The sequence below is a fragment of the Tachypleus tridentatus genome, chromosome 13 (assembly GCF_004210375.1).
Source record: "Tachypleus tridentatus isolate NWPU-2018 chromosome 13, ASM421037v1, whole genome shotgun sequence".
Classification (NCBI taxonomy): Eukaryota; Metazoa; Arthropoda; class Merostomata; order Xiphosura; family Limulidae; genus Tachypleus; species Tachypleus tridentatus.
Window position 1 is genome coordinate 150,011,968 of NC_134837.1, and position 21,505 is coordinate 150,033,472.

General features: G+C 34.0%; 1 protein-coding gene across 1 annotated transcript in view; it reads left to right on the forward strand.

Moving 5' to 3' along the window:
* Nucleotides 1-18,342, forward strand: part of LOC143238355 (growth arrest-specific protein 2-like) — a 29,425-nt gene extending 11,083 nt beyond the window's left edge. The window contains exons 3-6 of the mRNA XM_076478506.1: nucleotides 9,291-9,432; nucleotides 10,986-11,308; nucleotides 11,924-12,022; nucleotides 12,984-18,342. Of these exons, the coding sequence (XP_076334621.1) occupies nucleotides 9,291-9,432; nucleotides 10,986-11,308; nucleotides 11,924-12,022; nucleotides 12,984-13,235 (816 nt within the window). The 3' untranslated portion in view covers nucleotides 13,236-18,342. The remainder of the gene's footprint in view (nucleotides 1-9,290; nucleotides 9,433-10,985; nucleotides 11,309-11,923; nucleotides 12,023-12,983) is intronic.
* The last annotated feature ends 3,163 nt before the right edge of the window (nucleotides 18,343-21,505 follow it).

The following is a 21,505-nucleotide window of genomic DNA, read 5'->3' on the forward strand; positions in this document are numbered from 1 at the left end:
ACCTCCATCGTTCTTTTAAGTTTTTAAAACTTATTTTTGTACATGATATCTTTCAGTGCCTCAACGGTAAGCTTCGGGACAAAATTTGACGTTAGGTCACCCTTACCGTAGCTGACACTGCACAGATAGTCCATTGCGTAACTTAAGCTTAACGCTAAATCAGAAACAAAGAAAACCTATGTACCCACATCTCTAAAGTTCAGATAGGTCGGTTGATGTTCATTTTGGTTAAATTATTTAGGGTTGATGAAGCAAATACTAGTAGAATAAAACAAAGAAGTTTTCCTTATCATCATAATGATGCCATAAATCGGAAAATCAGGATGAAATTAAAGTAATGGATTTGTTATGGAGCATTTATCTATATACAGAAAACGTAAGATAGATAGCTGCTTTACTTCGCTTAATTAATTATTCAGTTACCTGTTCATCCAGCATGCCCAGGTGGCTAGGGCGCTTGACTCGGAATCTGAGGATCGTGGGATCGAAGCCCTGTCACACCAAACATGCTCGCCTATTCAGCCGTAGGGACGTTATGATGTGATGGTCAATTCCACTATTCGTTAGTAAAAGATTAGCCCAAGAGTTAGCGGTGTGGGGTGATGACTAGCTGCTTTCTCTCTAGTCTTTCATTACTAAATTAGGAACAGCTGACTCAAATAGCTCACGTATAGCTCTGCGCAAAATTCAAAACAATCAGACAACTACATGTTCAAAACAAAGGTAGAGCTGAGTAAAAATCATCAACAGCAATATGAATAGACTAATTTAAAAATATTTCTAATAAATTCCAAATGTTCAATATATGGCAGTGCTTTGTTTACAAGGTAATAGAGAATATGTTAGTTACTTCTTTCTGTTTTCATAGCTAATTGATGAGGGTTTCATCTACAAAATTATCATTGAACATTTAGAAATTACATAATTATGTGTGTGCGTGCTCACGGCGGTGTCATGAACATTTGCCACACACACACACACACAAATCAATACTGAAAACGTCTTTTTGATTTCATCAGGTTAACTGCACGGTGTGGTTATACTAAAGTAACTACTTACAGTAAATGTTATACAGAATATTACTAGCACACCATGTGAACCATTTATAATTGCTAACGCAGTTTTGAACGTTCTCCATTGAAAAAAAACATCACAAACAACCCGCTCAGAAAAGCGTTTAGATCAGTAAAATAACCTAATCAAATCTGGTATGACCTGATGGTTAGGGCACTTAACTCAAACCTGCGGGTCAAGAATTCGAATCCTGTTACCTAACATGCTGGTTCTTTCAGCCATTGGGGCGTATAATGTGATGGTCAATCATACTTTTTGTTAGTAATAGAATAAGCCAAGAGTTGGCGGTGGTGGGAGGTGTTGATTGGCTTCCTTCTCTCTAGTCTATACTTCTAAATTAGGAAGGACTAGAACAGATATCCTCGAGTAGTTTTGCGCATGATTTGAAAAAGAAAGTAACAAACCTAATCCGTAGCACCTGATCCTTCGAAATCCCGATTCAGACCAGACTTCCTAATTTCATATGGAGCAAAGCTTCAACCTTAAAATTGTGATAAAACTGGGTATATTTTCTGGCACAGTTAACACGATAATAATCAAGAATTTCAAGATGACATAGATCAGAAGTTCATACGTTTCCAGACTGAGTACAACTACATGCCAGATAAAATTGTTCTGTATAAAGAAAGAAGGAGGCTTTGGAGCATCCTTTTCATAATGAATGATTAGCTTCAATATGGGAGAGACAATGTAACGCCATAACATGAACTTTAGACATAAAATGCAATTTAACTTCATGTTTATAGCACAAAAATAAAGAAATTGAATCTTTGAAAGCGCGAGACAGAATCATGGCTGATATATTTATAAATATATATAATATATCTGTTTTAAATATTTCTCCTTTGTTTTAATGGTGACGATGGTACTTCCTACGAAAATACTCTTCACATTCTTACTTGTGATGTATATCTATGTTGAATATCGTTTCAAATTTCACAGTAGCACATCTTTTACTTTGATCTCTAATTGTTTAAAATTCTCCCTTAAACCTAAATTACGAGTTATGAAATATTTCTCGTAAAATATGATGAATACGTCTGTTAAAAGAAAATAATGTATAAACGACTAAAGTAAAAAAAAAATTATACATATGTTATAAAAACCGCAACACATTACTTGCTATAATAAGTGAATAACGTTAACCGTAACACATTCCGTGGAGATAAACTAAATATTATATGACTTTTCCGAAATTCGTGATAATGAAAGTACAGTGCATCAACCTAAAGCCCTTTGTGAAAAAGTAAAAGATGCAATACTTAACTTGTTACCGTATATAAGAATGTCACAATAGACATCTTTCCAAACACTACTATAAATGCAAAGGCAATATTCTGACCACGTTCAGAAGTAAATGTGGAGCTTTACATGGATTACATGTGTATTCTGATAAGCGAATTTCATAAAAAAAAGTTTGCTAGAAAGACAGTCATGATTTTGATAATTTGTGTTCCTATAATCTGATAATACATGTTAATGTTATGAATGATATTTTCAATTTATATTTGTTTGTTGTTTATTGAAGGAAGAAAAAGAAAGTAAGAACTCATTTAGATGTAAGTAGCTTGTTAACTTGTACAATATCTGATTGAAATGGCTTCTATTGCATGGTACTATTGAGTAAAACTAGTGATATTTATAGATTGCCTTTTTATTTTTTTAAAAATCTTTTTGTATTTAGGTAAAACTACTAAGCTTGTGTCTCTAGTTGCCATTCCCTGCCAGGATATTACAATCGGATCCGTGTGTATCTGTGTCTTCGTGCACGTATCTCGAAAACTAATAAATCGATCTACATGAAAATTGTACAAAATGGGAAAATTAGTATAAGACGATCCTCCCAGATTTGGTTCGTATTCAAATACGGATCTTGATTCTGAATCACTTTGAAGCATTTTTTATAATGGGAAGATAGGGCATTTCTTGGTTTTTGGTTACTAACTCTGTACGGTGTGATAGGATTTATACTAAAGTTCAGAGATACATTAAGGTTGAGACTCCTCATCACAAAAAAATGATCCAGATCTTGATGATTCTGAATCTGAAAAGGATTTTCTGAGTTTTTGAAGGTGAAATTTTACGTCGTCCAACATTAACGCATGCAATCTTGAAAAGGAAAGAGGGCGTGCAATCTCTCTGACTGCTCTTGTTTTAAATTACTGACCAGAGGGAAAGTAGACAGCCAACAACAATTTATCGTTCACCATTCACGCTAAGAAGTTGAAACTTAAGGGTTATGGTATCATGGATTCAAACCTGGTTCGCTAACTCCGAAATTCAGAAATCTATTAGAGTCAACCTGCACCCATATACGGTTTAAAGAGGTTTTTCACGAACCTTGTAATAAATACTGATGTACTTCATTGTTTTAAGTTTCTTGTAAGTCTAGCACCATGTTGGAAAAGTCTAATGAACTATAATGCAGATGCATTTAAGTTTACATACAAAGCGTCTGTAAATAAATGTTAGTGAAGCAATACAAATGGGGGATTTTTCTAAACAATGTAATTTAAATTACTGGCATCCCTAGTGTTATCTTGAGTGAATTAAAAATAGCTATTATTTTTTCCAAGAAGTCACCCTGAAATGTGAAGATACGTATTACCATTACTACCTGTTGCTCTAGTGTTTCTTTATTTTCGTTAATTATCCCTTACCATTAAAATATATTTCAGTTTTCTAGAGTTATTCATCAGTTAAAGTAGATGAACCACATATTATGCGACACATATGTTGCTAAAACCAACTTCCATGTCATCTAGAATCCATGATATTTTGCGACCTCTTAAAGTCACAAATTTTAGTTTAAAAATCTATTAAATTCACGTGAGAACACATTTATACGGTGAGTCTCCATTCTCCAAAATGTCGAGCAAATTTCATGTAGAAAATAGAAACGGTTAAGGAACGGTTGCAGTTTCAAAGGTGAGAGTGTGAACCAAAGGAAAGGCTCGATAACAATAGACTCACTGGTACATATTCGGATAAGCTTGTTTCCCTATATTTCTAATGTTTGACAATTGACTAAACATAAAATACAGTAATTTGTTATAAGGTAAAATGTTGTAAGCACTTCCAGCGCCTTCTACTTAATGACAGTAGATCATGTGTCACACAATGGATTTGACAATTATGATTATGTTTATCCCCAAAACCTATCATGTTGAAACTGCAATTTTTCAAAGTACAGAGATGTATACTTAATTATATAATAATTTAAACTGTTAAGCTCAAATAATGTGTTTTAATTATTTCTGTCATTAAACCTCCCCGAGTTTGATTTGAAGAAGAAAAGAAATCATTGTTCTATATCAATAAGTTAATGAAATATTAGGTAGGTCCATACAATTTAATATATAGTATTTTATACATAAATTTAAAATTTTGTATTCAAATATTTTTTCTCACAATCAAAAACTTGAAATTAATGTACATCGGAGTTGCTTTCCTTTAAAGTATCATCTATTCATCTATATCATTAATAGTTAATCAGTTGTGCAGTCTTATTGACTGTATGTTCCTAATTAGTCCTTTAATTTCATAATGGTCGCAGTTAGGGTTGTATTAATGCTTCTTGTTTGAAAGAGTTACATTTTAAAATAGGAGTTACTCAGTAATAGATATGAACTTCCTTCGTACTGAGAAATGACTGATGACGTTTTGGTTCCTCGATCAGTGAAGCATCAGGTTTTCTGATCTCGTGCACACGGCTACCAAGGTATGTCTCACACATGACTTTAGGACATCTTGGTGTTTATCAAGGAACTTGTTCCGAGCGGACCACCACAGTCCTATTAGTATCACACAGAATATTATTCTCTATCAAGATAAAATTTGACGTGATTACGCTTGCAAGATGTCGTACTGCTGAGTACAGTATAATGAATGTCAATACGCTGTCGAGCAATTAATATGTTCCTCAGACTCAGTACTATAATAAAGTTTTCACGTCCATTTACATACCATAACTAACTTGTTACCTAAAAGGTTTTGTATTAAAACGTTTTACTAAAGAGAATGTTTACCCGTGTCAATCATTATTAAAAGCAAAAAACTTTGATTTATTTGTAAGAAGTACCAGCAAATAATGATATTAATGCAAATCTCGTGGATCAAGACAGAAGTCCAGATGTGATGTCCAGTCGACTAAGACGTTCAAGGACTTTACATCCTCAAGAGTCATTAAATTGTTTTTTTACTGTACTAATTTCCTGGCCCGACATGGCCAGGTGGATAGGGTGCTTGACTCATAACCTGAGGGTTGCGGGTTTGAATCCTTGTCACACCAAATATGCTCATCGTTTCAGCTGTGGGGGTATTATAAACTGACAGTCAATTCTACTATTCGTTGGTAAAAGAGTAGCTTCAGAGTTGGCGGTGGGTAGTGATGACTAGCTGCCTTCCCTCTAGTTTTACACTGCTAAATGAGGGATGACTAGCGCAGATAGCCCTCCTGTAACTTTGCGCAAAATTAAAAAACAAACTAATTTCCTACTGAACTCATTGGCCCTCAAAAGTCAAATTACCTATCTGTGAAACAGAAGACCTTCCACGACCTTGTCTATGGTTTCATATAACAGACTATAGACCTGGGTACATCATAATGAGTTCCCAATTGCCTCTATGACTGGTTCTCATCATCGTTACAGACTTAACAGACTGAAATTACATTAAATTCCTCTTTCCTAGGCCAGAATAAAGCTACACAATGAACTATCTGTGCTCTGCTCACCACTGGTATCGAATCCCGGTTTCTAGCAGTGTGAGTCCGCAGATATGCCGTTGTGTTACTGATGGAGGCATATATCATAATAGCTCTATACTAAATTATCCATCGTCTTACAGTGGTGAGTATCCACGCGGAAAACCCGGGTTTGATTCCCCGCCGGGGAGTACGTGTATTTTCGGCCCCCCCGATAGTACAGCGGCATGTCTCCGGATTTACAACGCTAAAATCAGGGGTTCGATTCCCCTCGGTGGGTTGAGCAGATAGACTGGCCCGGCATGGCCAAGCGCGTTAAGGCGTGCGACTCGTAATCCGAGGGTCGCGGGTTCGCATCTCCGTCGCGCCAAACATGCTCGCCCTTTCAGCCGTGGGGGCGTTATAATGTGACGGTCAATCCCACTATTCTTTGGTAAAAGAGTAGCCCAAGAGTTGGCGGTGGGTGGTGATGGCTAGCTGCCTTCCCTCTAGTCTTACACTGCAAAATTAGGGACGGCTAGCACAAATAGCCCTCGAGTAGCTTTGTGCGAAATTCAAAAACAAACAAACTATCGTCTTACTTCGTACTAAATTATCCATCATAATAACTAAATTACATAACTAATAATAATTCAAACAAATGACAGTAAGAGTTGATAAATAACCCTATAATAATACAAATGAAATAAAAACCCTATAACCCGAGCATTTTTGAAAGGCGGACCTTTTTTATTCAGAAGAAAAAATAATAATGCAAGTAGATCATAAATATTTATTTACTCAGAAATGTGTGAATGAAAATATACTTCTTTCTTCCTTCATGTGTAAGATAATATTTATGTACAAATATGTACGGGATAATGTTTGAGTTAGAGCTTTCTTTCAAGTATAGGATAATGTTTGTGTTAGAACTTATACTTGCATCTTGATATTTTAAGATAACTTACTGTCACTGTAAAATAAATACAAAACGAACGCTTAAGCTGCGAACCTTCTTCAAAAGTCACTCATGTTTTTTGTGAAAGTGGAGATTAACATATTATACCAAAATTTCTTTTGAAACTTCTATACGTTTTGTCTTGGCTCTGATAACTTGTGTCGCGTATATCTGTTTTTACCTTTGAATTGCAAGGAATATATTGAGTGGTTCGAAGGCAGGGGATGACTAATAAAGGATGTTTGTGTTTTTCACAATTTTCTTGTCAGATATGATTTTATTCCTAACCTTTGAATACACGAAATCTAGTGTAATTCACTCATTAAAGCGACAGACTACGAATCTGAGGTTCATGATTCGTGTCCTGTTGGCGCAGAATCACTCTCCCTATTTTGGGCACCACTATTCTATTAGGGTATCCCAAAAGTTAGCAACGACTAAGGTTGGCTCACTGCCATCCTTTTAGTTCTGTGCTTCTAAACCTCTTCCACTACTATTCATCTCTATAAGTCTTTCACAATAACTTACTCATCCCCAGACCGAAAAACAAATTACGACTCAAATATGCGTCAAACTACAACTAGAATGAACACAACATAAAATAAACAAAACCCCTTGGTGAACTACTCACCCAGGTGAGAAACACTGCTCTTGTCTCCCAGTTTATTTAACGCAAATAGCCCTTGAGTAGCTAGCTATGCGTGAATATCTGAAACACACAAACTCATAGTCGAAACACTAACGTAGTAAATTATATATTGTAGAATGTAAATCTGGACTCAGCAGATAGCCCAATGTGACTTTACTATAAGAAAATACACACACAGAATGTAGATCAACTTAGTCCTTTTTATTCTTCGTTTATTTTATTATTCTTGTGTGTTGTTAATTTCGTCAGCGATTTAGGAACTCAAAATAACACTAGGTGAAAAAACGATTACACTCTACGTGAGGTATGTGAAGTGTTAATTCTGGCTACACTAACTCATACAGCTATGATACACTAATGCCAAATATTATTCTAGTGTTTAAAGTTCATCGTGAACATATCATGAGAACACCAAAGGTCAATTCCAACAGTGCCTTTCTGTCTTTATGTTCCATTTTTCTCCATCGTAAAAATTTTCAACAATTACAAATACATACGCTAGATTTCACACCTTCCTAGGTCCGGTATGGCCAGGTGGTTAGGGCGGTCGACTCCTAATCTGAGGGTCGAAGGTTTGAATCCACGTTGCACCAAATATGCTCGCCCTTTTAGCCGAGGGGGCACTATAATTTGACGGTAGATCTCATTATCAGTGATAAAAGAGTACCCCAAGAGGTGGCAATGGGTGGTGAAGACTAGCTCTCTTCCTTCTAGTTTTACACTATTAAATTAGGGACGGCTAGTGCAGACAACCCTCGTGAGCTTTGCGCGAAATTCATAAAGAAACAAACAAACTTGCTGCATGTTATTAAATAAACAAAATTTAGGTTAAACATGAATGGAACACAGGAACTGGTAGGATTTTAAAGTAAAAATATCTATATGAATATAATAGTATTTTTTTCTTTTTTTGTAATTACTTCGCAGGATGTAAATGAATCTTCATCAAAAATGGTATGGAGGTTCATTAGATCCATAGGGGGTACACACAAATTTTCTGTTTTGCGGGATTTTATGGACGGTTTTTTTTTATTACTACTTCGCTCCCTGTAAATAGATGTTCACCAAATTTTACAAGAAGGTATTTTTTGGACCATGCGGATATACATGTAAAATTGCGATTTCACGTTTCGTGTTTTGCAGTTTTTATGGGTATTTCTTACAACTGCGTTTAAGAAAAACAACTTTTCATGTCTTAAGATAACCTTTCTTTAATCATGAATTTACATAACTCTAGCAAGTAATAAGTTATTGTTTAGTTTTTAACATAAAGACGGTTCCAAGACAAGCTGTTTACGTCCTCTGAGTTTTTAATCATATGTGTAGCAGAAGCAATATCCATTCCCCATATTGTCATCTGACACCGCGACACCCATTTAAAACCACGCTTGCTTTACATTTCTTGAAAAGTGTCTTTATCTCAATGAGATTCTGTATTTTTAATGCATTATTGCTTTCCAGGGTATATTTTGAATATTTTTAGTCTTTTTTTTTCACTTAGTTTCTCAATATTTCATACAACTCATAATACCATTTTCATTTAATAAATACTGAAAAGCCGTGAAAATAAATTTAATAAATATTTTCAGACGTGAAAAGACGAGCATGTTTGATGTGACAGAGATTCGAACATGTGACCTTCAGATTACGAGTTGAGTGCCTTAACAATGACGTTTCGACAAGCTGATATAATGTAAGCCTACCCCTAATGGCACAACGGTATGTCTGCGGGCTTACAACAGTAGAAACCAGAGTTGCGATACCCGTAGTGTGCAGAGCACAAGTAGCTCATTATGTAGTTATGTGCTTAATGATATAAGCGTTTGAAAAAGTGCCGAAACATCATTGTTCAAATTGTTAAGCTGCAAGTTTAACCTAAGATGTCCATCTTAGCTAAAATAAAAGCGTTTACACATTCTTCACAGGTAGTACCTCCGATGAAGTTCAAATGTTGGGAAAATGCCAAATCTGAATCATTTTTTGCAAGAGACAACACAGAAAACTTTCTGAAATGGTGTCGTAATTTTGGTGTGAACGAGGCTGTAATATTTGAATCAGATGGACTTGGTAAGTACTATATATAATCAGATGGACTTGGTAAGTACTATATATAATCAGATGGACTTGGTAAGTACTATATATTCTCAATAATTACAAAAGCTTGTTTATATTTACTCGTTATTTCATTAGTTAAAACTATTGTTTGTTTTCTTTATTTGTTCTTGTGATCGTAGATTAACTAAACACTATTGTAGTTATTTGTAGTTTTTCAAATATCTTTCTTGGTTTACTGTTGCCCCCCGCTAGTACAGCGGTAAGTCTCCGGATTTACAACGCTAAAATCAGGGGTTTGATTCCCCTCGGTGGGTTGAGCAGATAGCCCGATGTGGCTTTGCTATAAGAAAAACACACACACACGGTTTACTGTTAGTTTTTAAATAAAAATATTCAGTTGAATTTTCATTAGTTGTAACCAAGTTGCATAATTATTGCAAGTTATTTTAACTAAATTCCTTGTAAAATATAACATCTTTTTTTTTTTTACAGGGAATTATAATCTTAAACAGAATCCTCACCTTAGTTAATGATTTGTTAGAGTTAAAATAAGTATTAACTTCATTAGCTAGTTACAACGAAATTTTCAAGCTGTTCACATATCATTGCTTTTTCAATTTTGTTTTCAATAAAAGTTAGCGGTCCGGCCAAGCGCGTTAAGGCGTGTGATTCGTAATCTGTAGGTCGCGGGTTTGCATCGCCGTCGCACCAAACATGCTCGCCCTTTCAGCCGTGGGGGCGTTATAATGTTACAGTCAATCCCACTATTCGTTGGTAAAAGAGTAACCCAAGAGTTACACTACTAAATTAGAGACGGCTAGCACAGATAGCCCTCGAGTAGCTTTGTGCGAAATTCAAAAACAAACAAACAAAAGTTGGTTAACTGACCTTTAGTTTGTAAACAAAAAGTCTGATTTCTTTTTTCACACCTTCCAAAATTTCTTAGGTTCGTTAAATAAACACAATTTTCTCTGTTTCCTCTTTTCTATGTGGGAAAATTGAAATATAAACATACACACACGCATACATACATATGTAGATAGTTTCTTTCCAATTAGATATATTTCTTTGCAGATCATTTAATTTCTCTTCTACAATTATATTTACTGCCTTGTTGACACCAAAAATACAGTGGATGAAGTCAAAATTGTTTCCCAAAATTATAAAAATTCCTCATTGTAGACTTTCTTTATGATTCAATTCACGATTTTTAACGTTTTCGGCTATTATACAAGTCATTAACACGGACTAAAGATAACTTTAAACCGTGAACTATGAATCATTACAATAAGATAACATCATAGAAAAAAAGGTTTGTGCAGTAAAAGTCGTTTTGGCATTTATTTGAGATTTTATCACGTATAAATTATCAAGCACAAACACATATTTTGCTATTTGATAGATGGGAGTTGAGAGTTGATACTTTTTTATTATCACAATTAACCATTATTTATGTTAAAACCAAAAACTGTAAAAGTACTAGTCATAGTTCGTTCAAGAAGTGCTATGTATACGTGTATGTTGTTCAACTGCCATAAATACTTCATTTTCTTAAAAATGTCAAGTTCGCCATACACAGCCACGAAATGTGGTTTTATGTCTTCTGGAACTTGGGCGATTAGCTACCCGATTTGGAATTCCTCCACCTGCACTGGTGAAACTGGAGAAAGAAATTGATGATCAAGACTATGGAACAGCCTCGGAAACCGAATCGGTATCTTCCGTTTCTTCTCCTTCGCGCATGCACAGTAGAACAGACTCGACGATGTCCGTAACAAGTGTCATCAGCCCCGGACCGATAACAGCGCCTCCTACACCAAGTCCAATCCAAAAGTGCAGTGTAACACCGATCAGAAATCGTACGAAACTCTCAGAATTGGATAAAAAAGTATGTTGATATATTCTAACATTTATTTCAAATTATATATTTACGTGGTTAAGGAGCTCGACTAGCAATCTGAGGGTTGCGGGTTCGAATCCTCGTTCCACTAAACATGCTTCCTATTTCAGCCGTTGGGGTATTATAATGTGACGGTTAATCCCAGTATTCGTTGGTAAAAGAGTAGCTCAAGAGTTGGCGGTGTGTGGTGATGATTAATATTCTTCCCTCTAATCTTTCACTACTAAGTTAGGAATAGCTGACACAGATAACCATCATGCAGCTTTGCACGAAATTCAAAATAAATCAAACACACCGAACCAACTTCAAACAAGAAAACTTAAACAACGTTAGTTCGCTAACTCCCACTTAGATAAGATCCGGGGATACCATTCCTTGTAAAGGATAGAATACAAATAAAGCCTTAGAATTATGAATAATCAAATATAATTGTTAAAAATGGTTAATATAAATAATAAAGGATGCAAAAAATAAAATGGTACCACCTTCTCAGATCACAGACAAAAAGTCACTTTCCAATTATACAAAATACCCTAAGAGACTGTCTGAAATCCAAATATTGCAACAAAGTAGAAAACGTCCTATTTTTATTTGCGGTTACAGGTGTTACAAATAACAGCTAAGGTTCTACGAGATGGAAGTCAGATCAAGAAAATCTCAGATGGCCGATACACGATTGGTGGAAAAAATATTTTCGTAAGAGTAAGTATTTATGTGATACTCTTCTATGGAAGGTATTTTGAAATATCTCATAATTACAAAGTAATTCATTTGTTACTGTCATAAACTGAAGCTTTAGCTCGGTTCTCGTGCAATAGACGTGTAGTTACATATAATTTTGATGTTCGGTAAATATTTTTAAATACCTCATAATTACAAGGGCCTGGCATGGCCAAGCGCGTAAGGCGTGCGACTCGTAATCTGAGGGTCGCGGGTTCGTGCCCGCGTCGCGCCAAACATGCTCGCCCTCCCAGCCGTGGGGGCGTTATAATTGTGACGGTCAATCCCACTATTCGTTGGTAAAAGAGTAGCCCAAGAGTTGGCGGTGGGTGGTGATGATTACCTGCCTTCCCTCTAGTCTTACACTACTAAATTAGGGACGGCTCGGTGCAGTGGGCTAACAACCTACTCACTTAAATACCTGTTGAAGAATCCGCCAGCGATTGCGGCCTTATGTTCCTTGATGGAATCTAATGGTGATAACTAACATAATTACAAAGAAATTCATATACTACCCCAATAAACGGACAACTTGTTGTTGTTTTTTAATTAAGCACAGAGCTACACAATGGGCTATCTGTGCTCTGTCCACCACGGTATCGAAACCCGGATTTTAGCATTGTAAGTCCGCAGACATACCGCTGAGCCACTGGGGAGCTAAACGGACAAATTCTACTCAGTTCTTGCACAGCAGACGTGTGCTTACAAATTATTTAAACTTTGGAAAATATTTTCCAATATTTGATAATTACAAAGTAATTCATGTACTAACTACTGTCATAAACGGACAACGTTTCCTCAGCTATCTAAATACAAGAATAATCACAAATTATTTCGATGTTCGATAAATTGCAATTTACCTGAACAATAAAAAGTTACATCTCTTTCAATTTCATGTAATTAATGTCTAACCTTGCAGTAACTGGTGGTTGTTTCCTTGCAGCTTTTGAAAGAAAATCATATCGTTGTTCGTGTGGGAGGAGGGTGGGATACCCTGGAGCATTTCTTGTCCCACCACGATTCACATCAAATAAAGACTCCCCAAAAATCAACTGCTGCTGCAAATGGACGTACCCCATCATCTACACCTGCAGGTAAAGACGCAGGCTCACAACGAACAGGACTTCAAAGCAAAACAAAGTACCGTAGCCCATTCTTAAATGTCACGCGGAGCCCTAAGTACAAGCACAGCTGATCACTCGACACTGAAAACATTGTATACTCTTTATTAGCAAACAACCATTAAGATTTCGCCTTTCAAACATTTGCGCTAAGATCAATCTAAAGTAAAATTGTTTCAGAATCAAAACAACAAGTATTTTGTGTTACTTCTGATATAAATGTACATTGTTTTCTAAAGGTTCGTTCTGGTTCTTCATCTACCAAAATTAAATCTTTATTAATTCATCTTCGATTTAGTATTGTATTTGTTTGTGTGTTTTGAATACTATACTAATTTTTTTTAGAAACGTACATATCATGAAAATAACAAATCGTAGAATTGTCTTCAATCATCTGTATCTAAAATTACTAGGGCCTTTATAGCAGTTCTTGTTATCATTTAACCAGATATTAGAACCCACAAAAATCGATGTAATATTTCTTGATGTTTGTTTGTAAGAAAGGAAATATAAACAGGTTATGGCAACAGTTGCTATACAGATAGTATTATATGGTTGGTATTATCGGTGTAAGAAAGAAAATGTTACGAAGACAATTAAAACCTGCTTTACTGTATGTTTCAGATTAATAGTCAAAAATTAAAGAATTAATTTCTGAGTAAAATGATCATATAGTAACATATTGAAAGAAATCAATTACTGCTACTAGCTTCATTATATTCTGATACTTCTATTAACATAACGTTTAGGGACAACAAGAGATCTATTGGTTCATCTTGTTGTCCCATCCTCTAAACTAAACTGTTATAGATTGCAAAAGTCAACCATTATCATTCATATAGTTATCAAGCTTTATCTTAAACTCTCTTAAATTTACTGCTTGCTCACCATCCGAAAGCAACCCATTTCAAAAGCCAACCACCCCGTTAGAAAAATAAAACTGTTTTAGTTGAAAATGATTCCTATTCTATCAAAATTTATATCCCTGGTCCTACTATTCTCGCTATTTAGTTTAAAAACAATATGACACATCAATACTATTAATTCCCTTTAGAATCTTAAGCACCTCAATCAGATCTCCTATAACCTTTCTTTTCTCAAGACAAAACAGTTTTAAAGATCTTATCACTACTCATATGACAATCCCTCCATTCCAGGTACCATTCTAGTAACCCTTTCCTGAACTCTTTCCAACAATTCGATGTTTTTCCTAAGGTAAAAAACCCAATAAAGGACGCGATATTCTAAATTTGGCCTAACCAGTGACCTATACAATGAAATTATAGCCTCTTTAGACTGGAATCAGTATGCTGCTTAGATGGTTTAAGAGACTGATCAACCATTACACCAAGACTCATTTTGTTATGACACTGTTATGGTTATCCTCATCCAAATTATAATAACCCACATGCCTCATCTTGCATTTATTATAATTAAAAGCCAACTGCATTCATTTACTCAACTCACTAAACGATCTAAATCATTTTATAAAGCAACAGCATCCTCTTCATAGCCTTCAACACTCAAGATCTCAATACCATTAGCAAATTTCTGTGATTTATTGTCATTTCTTTATCTATATTATTGGTATAAATCAAAAAGAAGGAAGGTCCTAAGACTGAGCTCAAAAAGTACCTCACTTGTGACATTAAACCAGTTTGACTGACCTTTATTCATAATAACTATTTTTTCTTCCATCCAGCTGATACTTTTTATCCAATTAGCTAATTTATCCCCCATAATTAAAGAGAGCTTTCTTTTTAGAAGCCTTTTATGTGGCACCTTGCATTTATTTTTTTTAAAAATGCAGATACACCAAACCTACACACTTACCCTCATTCACATAAGCAGTAACCTTTCGAAAGAATGTCAAAATATTTATAAGGCAAGATTTTCTATTCATGAAACCATTTTAATTCTCCAATAAAATCTTAAAATTTGTTAAATAACCTTGCGAAGTATCATTTATCAGATTTTTTAAAACTTTACCACAAGTGATGTAATACTAACAGGCCTATAATTACTGGTAAAATTTTTATTCCCTCTCTTGGAAAGATTAGAGACATCAGCTATCTTCCAATCTTTCGACACCAGCCTGCTGGTTAGGAATTACAAATTATAGTAGTAAGTAGTTGGCATATGCAATCTTTATAGCGTCCTTCGAAACTTTTTGAGTAACATTATTTGGCCCAATAGCCTTTTTACATGTCCTAGTTGTTTTTTTTAACAAGATCAGAATTTATGCAATTATACTGTACGACCTTATTTATCATCTATCAGCTGTTCAAAATGAAGAATGCTACTTAAATCTTTATTAGTAAAAACTGAAGAAAAACAGAATTTAATAATCCAGTCATCTCATAATTATCAGATACTGGCCTTCCTTTATTATCCTTCAAGGATCTTACCACCATTCTAATATTTACCCTTGATGTACTTAAGGAAATCCTCACTGTTAATTTTAACATTTTCAGTCAACCTTTTCTCATACATCCTATTTGATGTCCTAGTTTCCTGTTTGACCAAATTCCTTGATCTTTTATAATCTTCTGAATCTTCCTTCATACCAGCCAATCTAAATTCCTTAAAGTTGTTATGCTTTTATTTAATTTTATCTCTTTTACTCTTTGTTGGCTAATATGTTTTGTTTTATTTTACTTGCAGCTACCCTTTTCTTTGTATTCTATCTTGAATATTTAAAAATGTATCCTAAAAATTTCTACACATTTAACCAATTTCTCCAAATAACTCAGCTGCCCAATTTACAATAGACAATTATTGTCGTATCCTTTTAAAATTTGTTTCTTAAATATTTATAATTAGAAATGTGTAATTTTTGCAGTTAAAAACTAATAAAATGACAACTTATACCATGAAAGAATATTTAACACTTTTTAATGCTAGATACAGCATGATAAATTTTATAAATTAAGAAATCTGCAAAAGAAACATACACTTCATTTTAAGGATTTTTGATTGAAAAATTATTGCATCTCTTCATTATATTTAACACAGTAACATGTTTGCTTACATAGAGGTGTACGCAAGAAAAAAAGAATACTAGGTACCTGGACAACTATATTTTATTAACTTGAGTGTTAAACGTTATACCAAATTTCTCACAACACTTATGGAATTGTTTTGTAGTAAATGTATGAGAAATTAATGAGTTCTTTTTGTTATGGTTATTGGTTTCCTATTCACACAAGATTAGGGAACTTTCAGAATTCATAAAGTACTAATGTGTGTGTGTGTGTGTGGTTAGATCGTATTAATGTTTTAGAGTTTCTCTGAAATGTTTTATAACATTGTTTTAAAGTTTATAATACGTTTAAAGTAATTAAGTCCCATGTTCCAGGATCTCGAATGTTAGAATACTAGAGCGATTACAATAAAACTTAGTGATCTGTGACAAATTTTCTATTAAATTTTATCGAATTATTCCCATTACACAAAAGTTCATTAAGATTATTAGAGATTTTTAAAATGATTCTACGCATATGAACATTCATATTATAATCATATAATTATTTTGCATATTGGAGACGAATTTATAAATTTTTATAAAATTTGCAAAATTACCAGAAGACCACAAAGCGACAGCTTTATTAAATAAAGCTTCTATACGGTTGGCTTTTGTGATGTTCTAAATATCTAAGTATAACACTTATAGAGAAGAAATAACTAATTGTTTATCAGAAGTTTTTAATAATAAACTTACTGTAATTTTCCTTTTTGTGTTGTAAATGTTAAATTTAAATTGTAAATAAAATTGTTAAATTTACCTTTCAGGAAACGCAAGAAAAATTCATAGATCTTAAATGAGAACCATTTTTATAGCAATTAACACACAACCTCGAAATAAAATAGCATTAATTCATTTAATACGAACTATAAAAATGTAGACATCACTTATATGCTATAGGATGTTATGTAGAAAATGAATTGTGAAAGACGATATCATACAAGTTTCCATACTCATGATCAGATAGAACAAATAGTAAATACATTTATTGTCCACAAATGTTTCTTGCTCTAACCACATGAAATGTTAATAGGTTAATTGACAAACAATTTAAACTAATCAGCAAAGCTGACAAATGTTTTTAAAATTAAAATGGATCAGAATTTGCACGAGTGTTTTTTGTTTAAATAGAAAAGTCAGTCGTAACTATCAAAAAATAAAATAAAATAGACAAGCGAACTACTAATTCCTATTGGAAACTAAACATATCCCTATTTAACTTTTTCTTAAATACATTAAACATCTAAATCAATGCAAATAACATTTAATAGAAATAACAAAATGTGTCTTACAACGTGCAACTTAAGAAAGAAAGTAAATATCATTGATTTTGATGTTCTGAAGATTGTACTTCTTTCACTTATTTATGTGTTAAGTCCACAAAAAGTAATCCAATTAGTGAATAAATTTCATCTTCAAAGTCAACACGGTGGTTGGAAATAGTCTTTAATAGTTAATTTTGGTTTTAAAATAAAGATAACAAGCAGTTTACTTAAAAATTTAAATATACATGTATATTTATCTTAGTAAAAACTAAATAGTTATTAATGCCTTCTAAACTTTTAAAACAACTTCATGAACATAAATATATGCAAATTATATTTATGCGTATTTTGCTGTATAAGACTTTGAAAACATAGTACTGATATCAAAAGAGAAAACCTGAAGAAAAACAAACTGTGTAAATAAATGTAGTTCGGTAAATTCAAAACATACTTGATTATTGTAAACGATAGAATAAAAGTATTCATTATTTGTATGCTAGGTGTTTTAGGTGTTAAAATGCTATCAAGCTTTCAGCAGTGTACTCAAGAAATTATATTCATACGTTTGAGTAATTTTTAACTGGTGTTTACTTTTAAATAAATTTGGAAGTAGTTTTGTAGGAACTATAAGGCCTTGGTAAATAGTAAGACACAAATTATCTGTTGCTCTCGTTTAGATTATATATGTTTATTAGGTTCTAGAATTTTACAAAACAGTTAAAACTATCGCATGCTCCTTGTGTATATGCAAATGTTGTTGAATAAACACTTTTTAAAGTTAGGCTTTATAACAATGAAACTATATGTTAATAAGTTTTTAGAATTTTTCAAACATTTCTAATGTAAGTAGTAAAGAAATTTTGTGTATCATATACGATCAAAGAAAAATAAACAAACTGTTCTTAATCTGTTTGTGACAATTATTCGTATCATTAGAAATAAATTACAGAATCAGAAGATAAAATGTTCTGATGGAGCTTATTTTATGTTGTGAAAACAAAGCCTGCTAAAGATTCACGTACATTCAAGAACAAGTATTGGGAAGAGTTAATTAAACTTTTAAGGGAATACTAAACTGCTCAACAATATATTTAATCTTACATCGTGTTGTTTCAAAGTCATTCAGAAAATATAAGTATTAAATTTTAGTAACATTGTATTAGTATTATTCAAATCACACTGATGTATTTAGTTTTATCTTGAAACACATTAAAATACTTAGCAATCTAATAAATATAGCTTTACCTTTAAAATAAAACAATGTTACACGATTTTGTATTTTTGGACTTTAATGGCTTACAAAATGTTTCATAGATGGCAATGCTGACAAGATATTCAGAACTGCATTAAAAGCAGCACTTAAGTTTACTATTGACCCTGTATTGCTTGCACCGTAAAAACGCGGTTGAAAGCAGGGGCGTAGATTTCTTACACCCTATGGGGGATGGGATGATTTTTGCAACCACTTATGTGGACTGTTCAATTTTCAAATTGGTAATTTCTGATTACGTGAACCTGAAAGCTGTAAACATGCAGTCACAGAGTATCTTGTTGCCACGATACTTGCATGTATACTTAGGCCTATTGATTGATACTTACGAACTATCGCTTAGATCGAAAAGCTTAGAAGCACGCATGTATTAAAGATGTACTTTTCGGCTACTGAAAAAGCCTACATCTAAGCCTAATTTTGTAATTCGATTGGTAAGAACACGAGAATCACAAAAACAAACACACAATTTGTAGGTCTGTGATGCAATAAAACAATTCAACAAACCAAACTGTAGGGGGGGATGATTGTAAAGCACCATACCCCCCACCTAAAATGAAGGAGGGATGTATACCCGCCATCCCCCTAGGATCTACGCCCCTGGTTGAAAGTAATATGCTCTTTGCGTTTCTTACATAAATACGTCTACCTTACACACACAAAAATGTTTTGTGAAACATATTTTGGTAAATCTTCAGTTGGTACGTTACCTAGAAAGTAAGATTGTTTAACTGTGGAACCAACAAGGTTTATTTAGACTGTTACCTGGAAATAAGAACATTCAACTATACAGTTAAAGGATTTGTATGTGTATGAAGCAACAAGGATATATTTGCTACCTCTTGGTTACCACGGTCAATGGAAAGGTAACAAGATTCTGCTAGTTAGCTTGTAGCCAGGGGCGTAGATCCTGGGGGGATAGGGGTATACATTCCCCTTCATTTTATGTGGGGGGTATGGTGCATACAATCACCCCATCCCTACAGTTTGGTCTGTTGAATTGTTTTATTGCATCACAGGCCTACGAATTGTGTGTTTGTTCTTGTGATTCTCGTGTTCTTACCAATCGAATTACATAATTAGGCCTAGTTGTAGGCTTTTTCAGAAACCGAAATGTACATCTTTAATATAGGCGTGCTTCTAAGCTTTTCGATCTAAGCGATAGTTCGTAAGTAGCAGTCAGTAGGCCTAAGTATACATGCAAATATCGTGGCAACAAGATTACTCTGTGACTGCATGTTTACAGCTTTCAGGTTCACGTAATCAGAGATTATCAATTTGCAAATTGAACAGACCACATATGTGGTTGCAAAAATCATATTCCTCATCGGGTGTAAAAAATCTACCCCCCTGCTTGTAGCTAATACAAATTATTCTTGGTATTGTGGTGTTAAATCTACAACGTGACATATAAAAACCATAATATCTTGCTTCTGAAACATTTTACAGCACTTAAAACGTTCAAATATGAACGCGCTATTATATATATTTTAAATTTTGTATCAGTATTTTATTTCTCACAACTAAGACTTTTCCAAGAGTAATAACATAACTATAATATTACGCTACAAAAAAGTTGTAAGCAGCTTGGGGTAGATCTGACTTAATCTTGTCAATATGCTACTACATTTGACTGACAATTGGAATTCCATTTCAATTGCGTCACACGAAACATGTTCGCCCTTTCAGCGTGGGAGGGCGTTATAAAGTTACTGTCAATCCCACTATTCATTGGTGAAAGAGTAGCCCAAGAGTTGGCGGTGGGTAATGATGACTAGCTGCCTTCCCTCTAGTCTTACACTACTAAATTAGGGACGGGTAGCGCAGTTAGCCCTCGAGTAGCTTTGCGCGAAATTTAAAACAAACCAAACAAAACAAAAAACCATTTAAATTACAGTTTCACTAATTATTATTATTATTGGATTTCTAAAGCATTTCCACCAAAAGAACTTTTAGCCACTTTACTGTAAGATTGCCCATTTTTGCTGAAGTATATTCATAAATTAATAAGCTTTAAAAAAAAAAAATGTGAGTGACACTCCTAACAAATGATTACAAGACTGTGTGTATTTAGTGCTAAACGACGTAAACCTTAACGCAAAAACAAAATTATTTAATAAATATTTTTTTTGCATTTAGTACTAAGACATATATAACCTGGACGAGTGAAAACAAAAACATGCTATTTACTGCTAAGGGGCACAATATGGCAAACGAGAAACTAGAATTCCCCACGTGGCTGAACCGAAAGTCTGTGGGTTTATGACGTTAAAGATAGCGTTTCGATATCTGCGCTGGGTAAAACATAGATAACCATTGTACATATTTGTTCTTAACAATAAAACAAGCACACAAATGCTTGACAAAAATCTATATTCAGCATTAGTGATGAAAAGAAGCAAGTGCGAATTTAGTGATAAAATTTTTAGCTTGACAATTAAGAAGAATATATGAAGCCCAAATTACTCTTGAAATATGCATTACTGGAAAAAATCGTTTTGAAAGGTTACAACACGCATGCTCCTATTTAATATTGGCCATCTCCGAAACTGTGTCCAACACCGAAATAATTAAAAGTTAACCTGACGCCAACTCTTGGGCAAATCTCGTGTGACCGAATACTGGGACTTAACTGTTACTCATATAACACATTCACGTCTCCTGGGTACAAAACACGTTTTTGTGGCCAGTATTACGAACAATGAAACCTTAGATTCACAGTCAGAGCACCCTAACCATCAGACCACGCTCGGTCGATAAACAGTAGTAGTTTTGTCATGGATT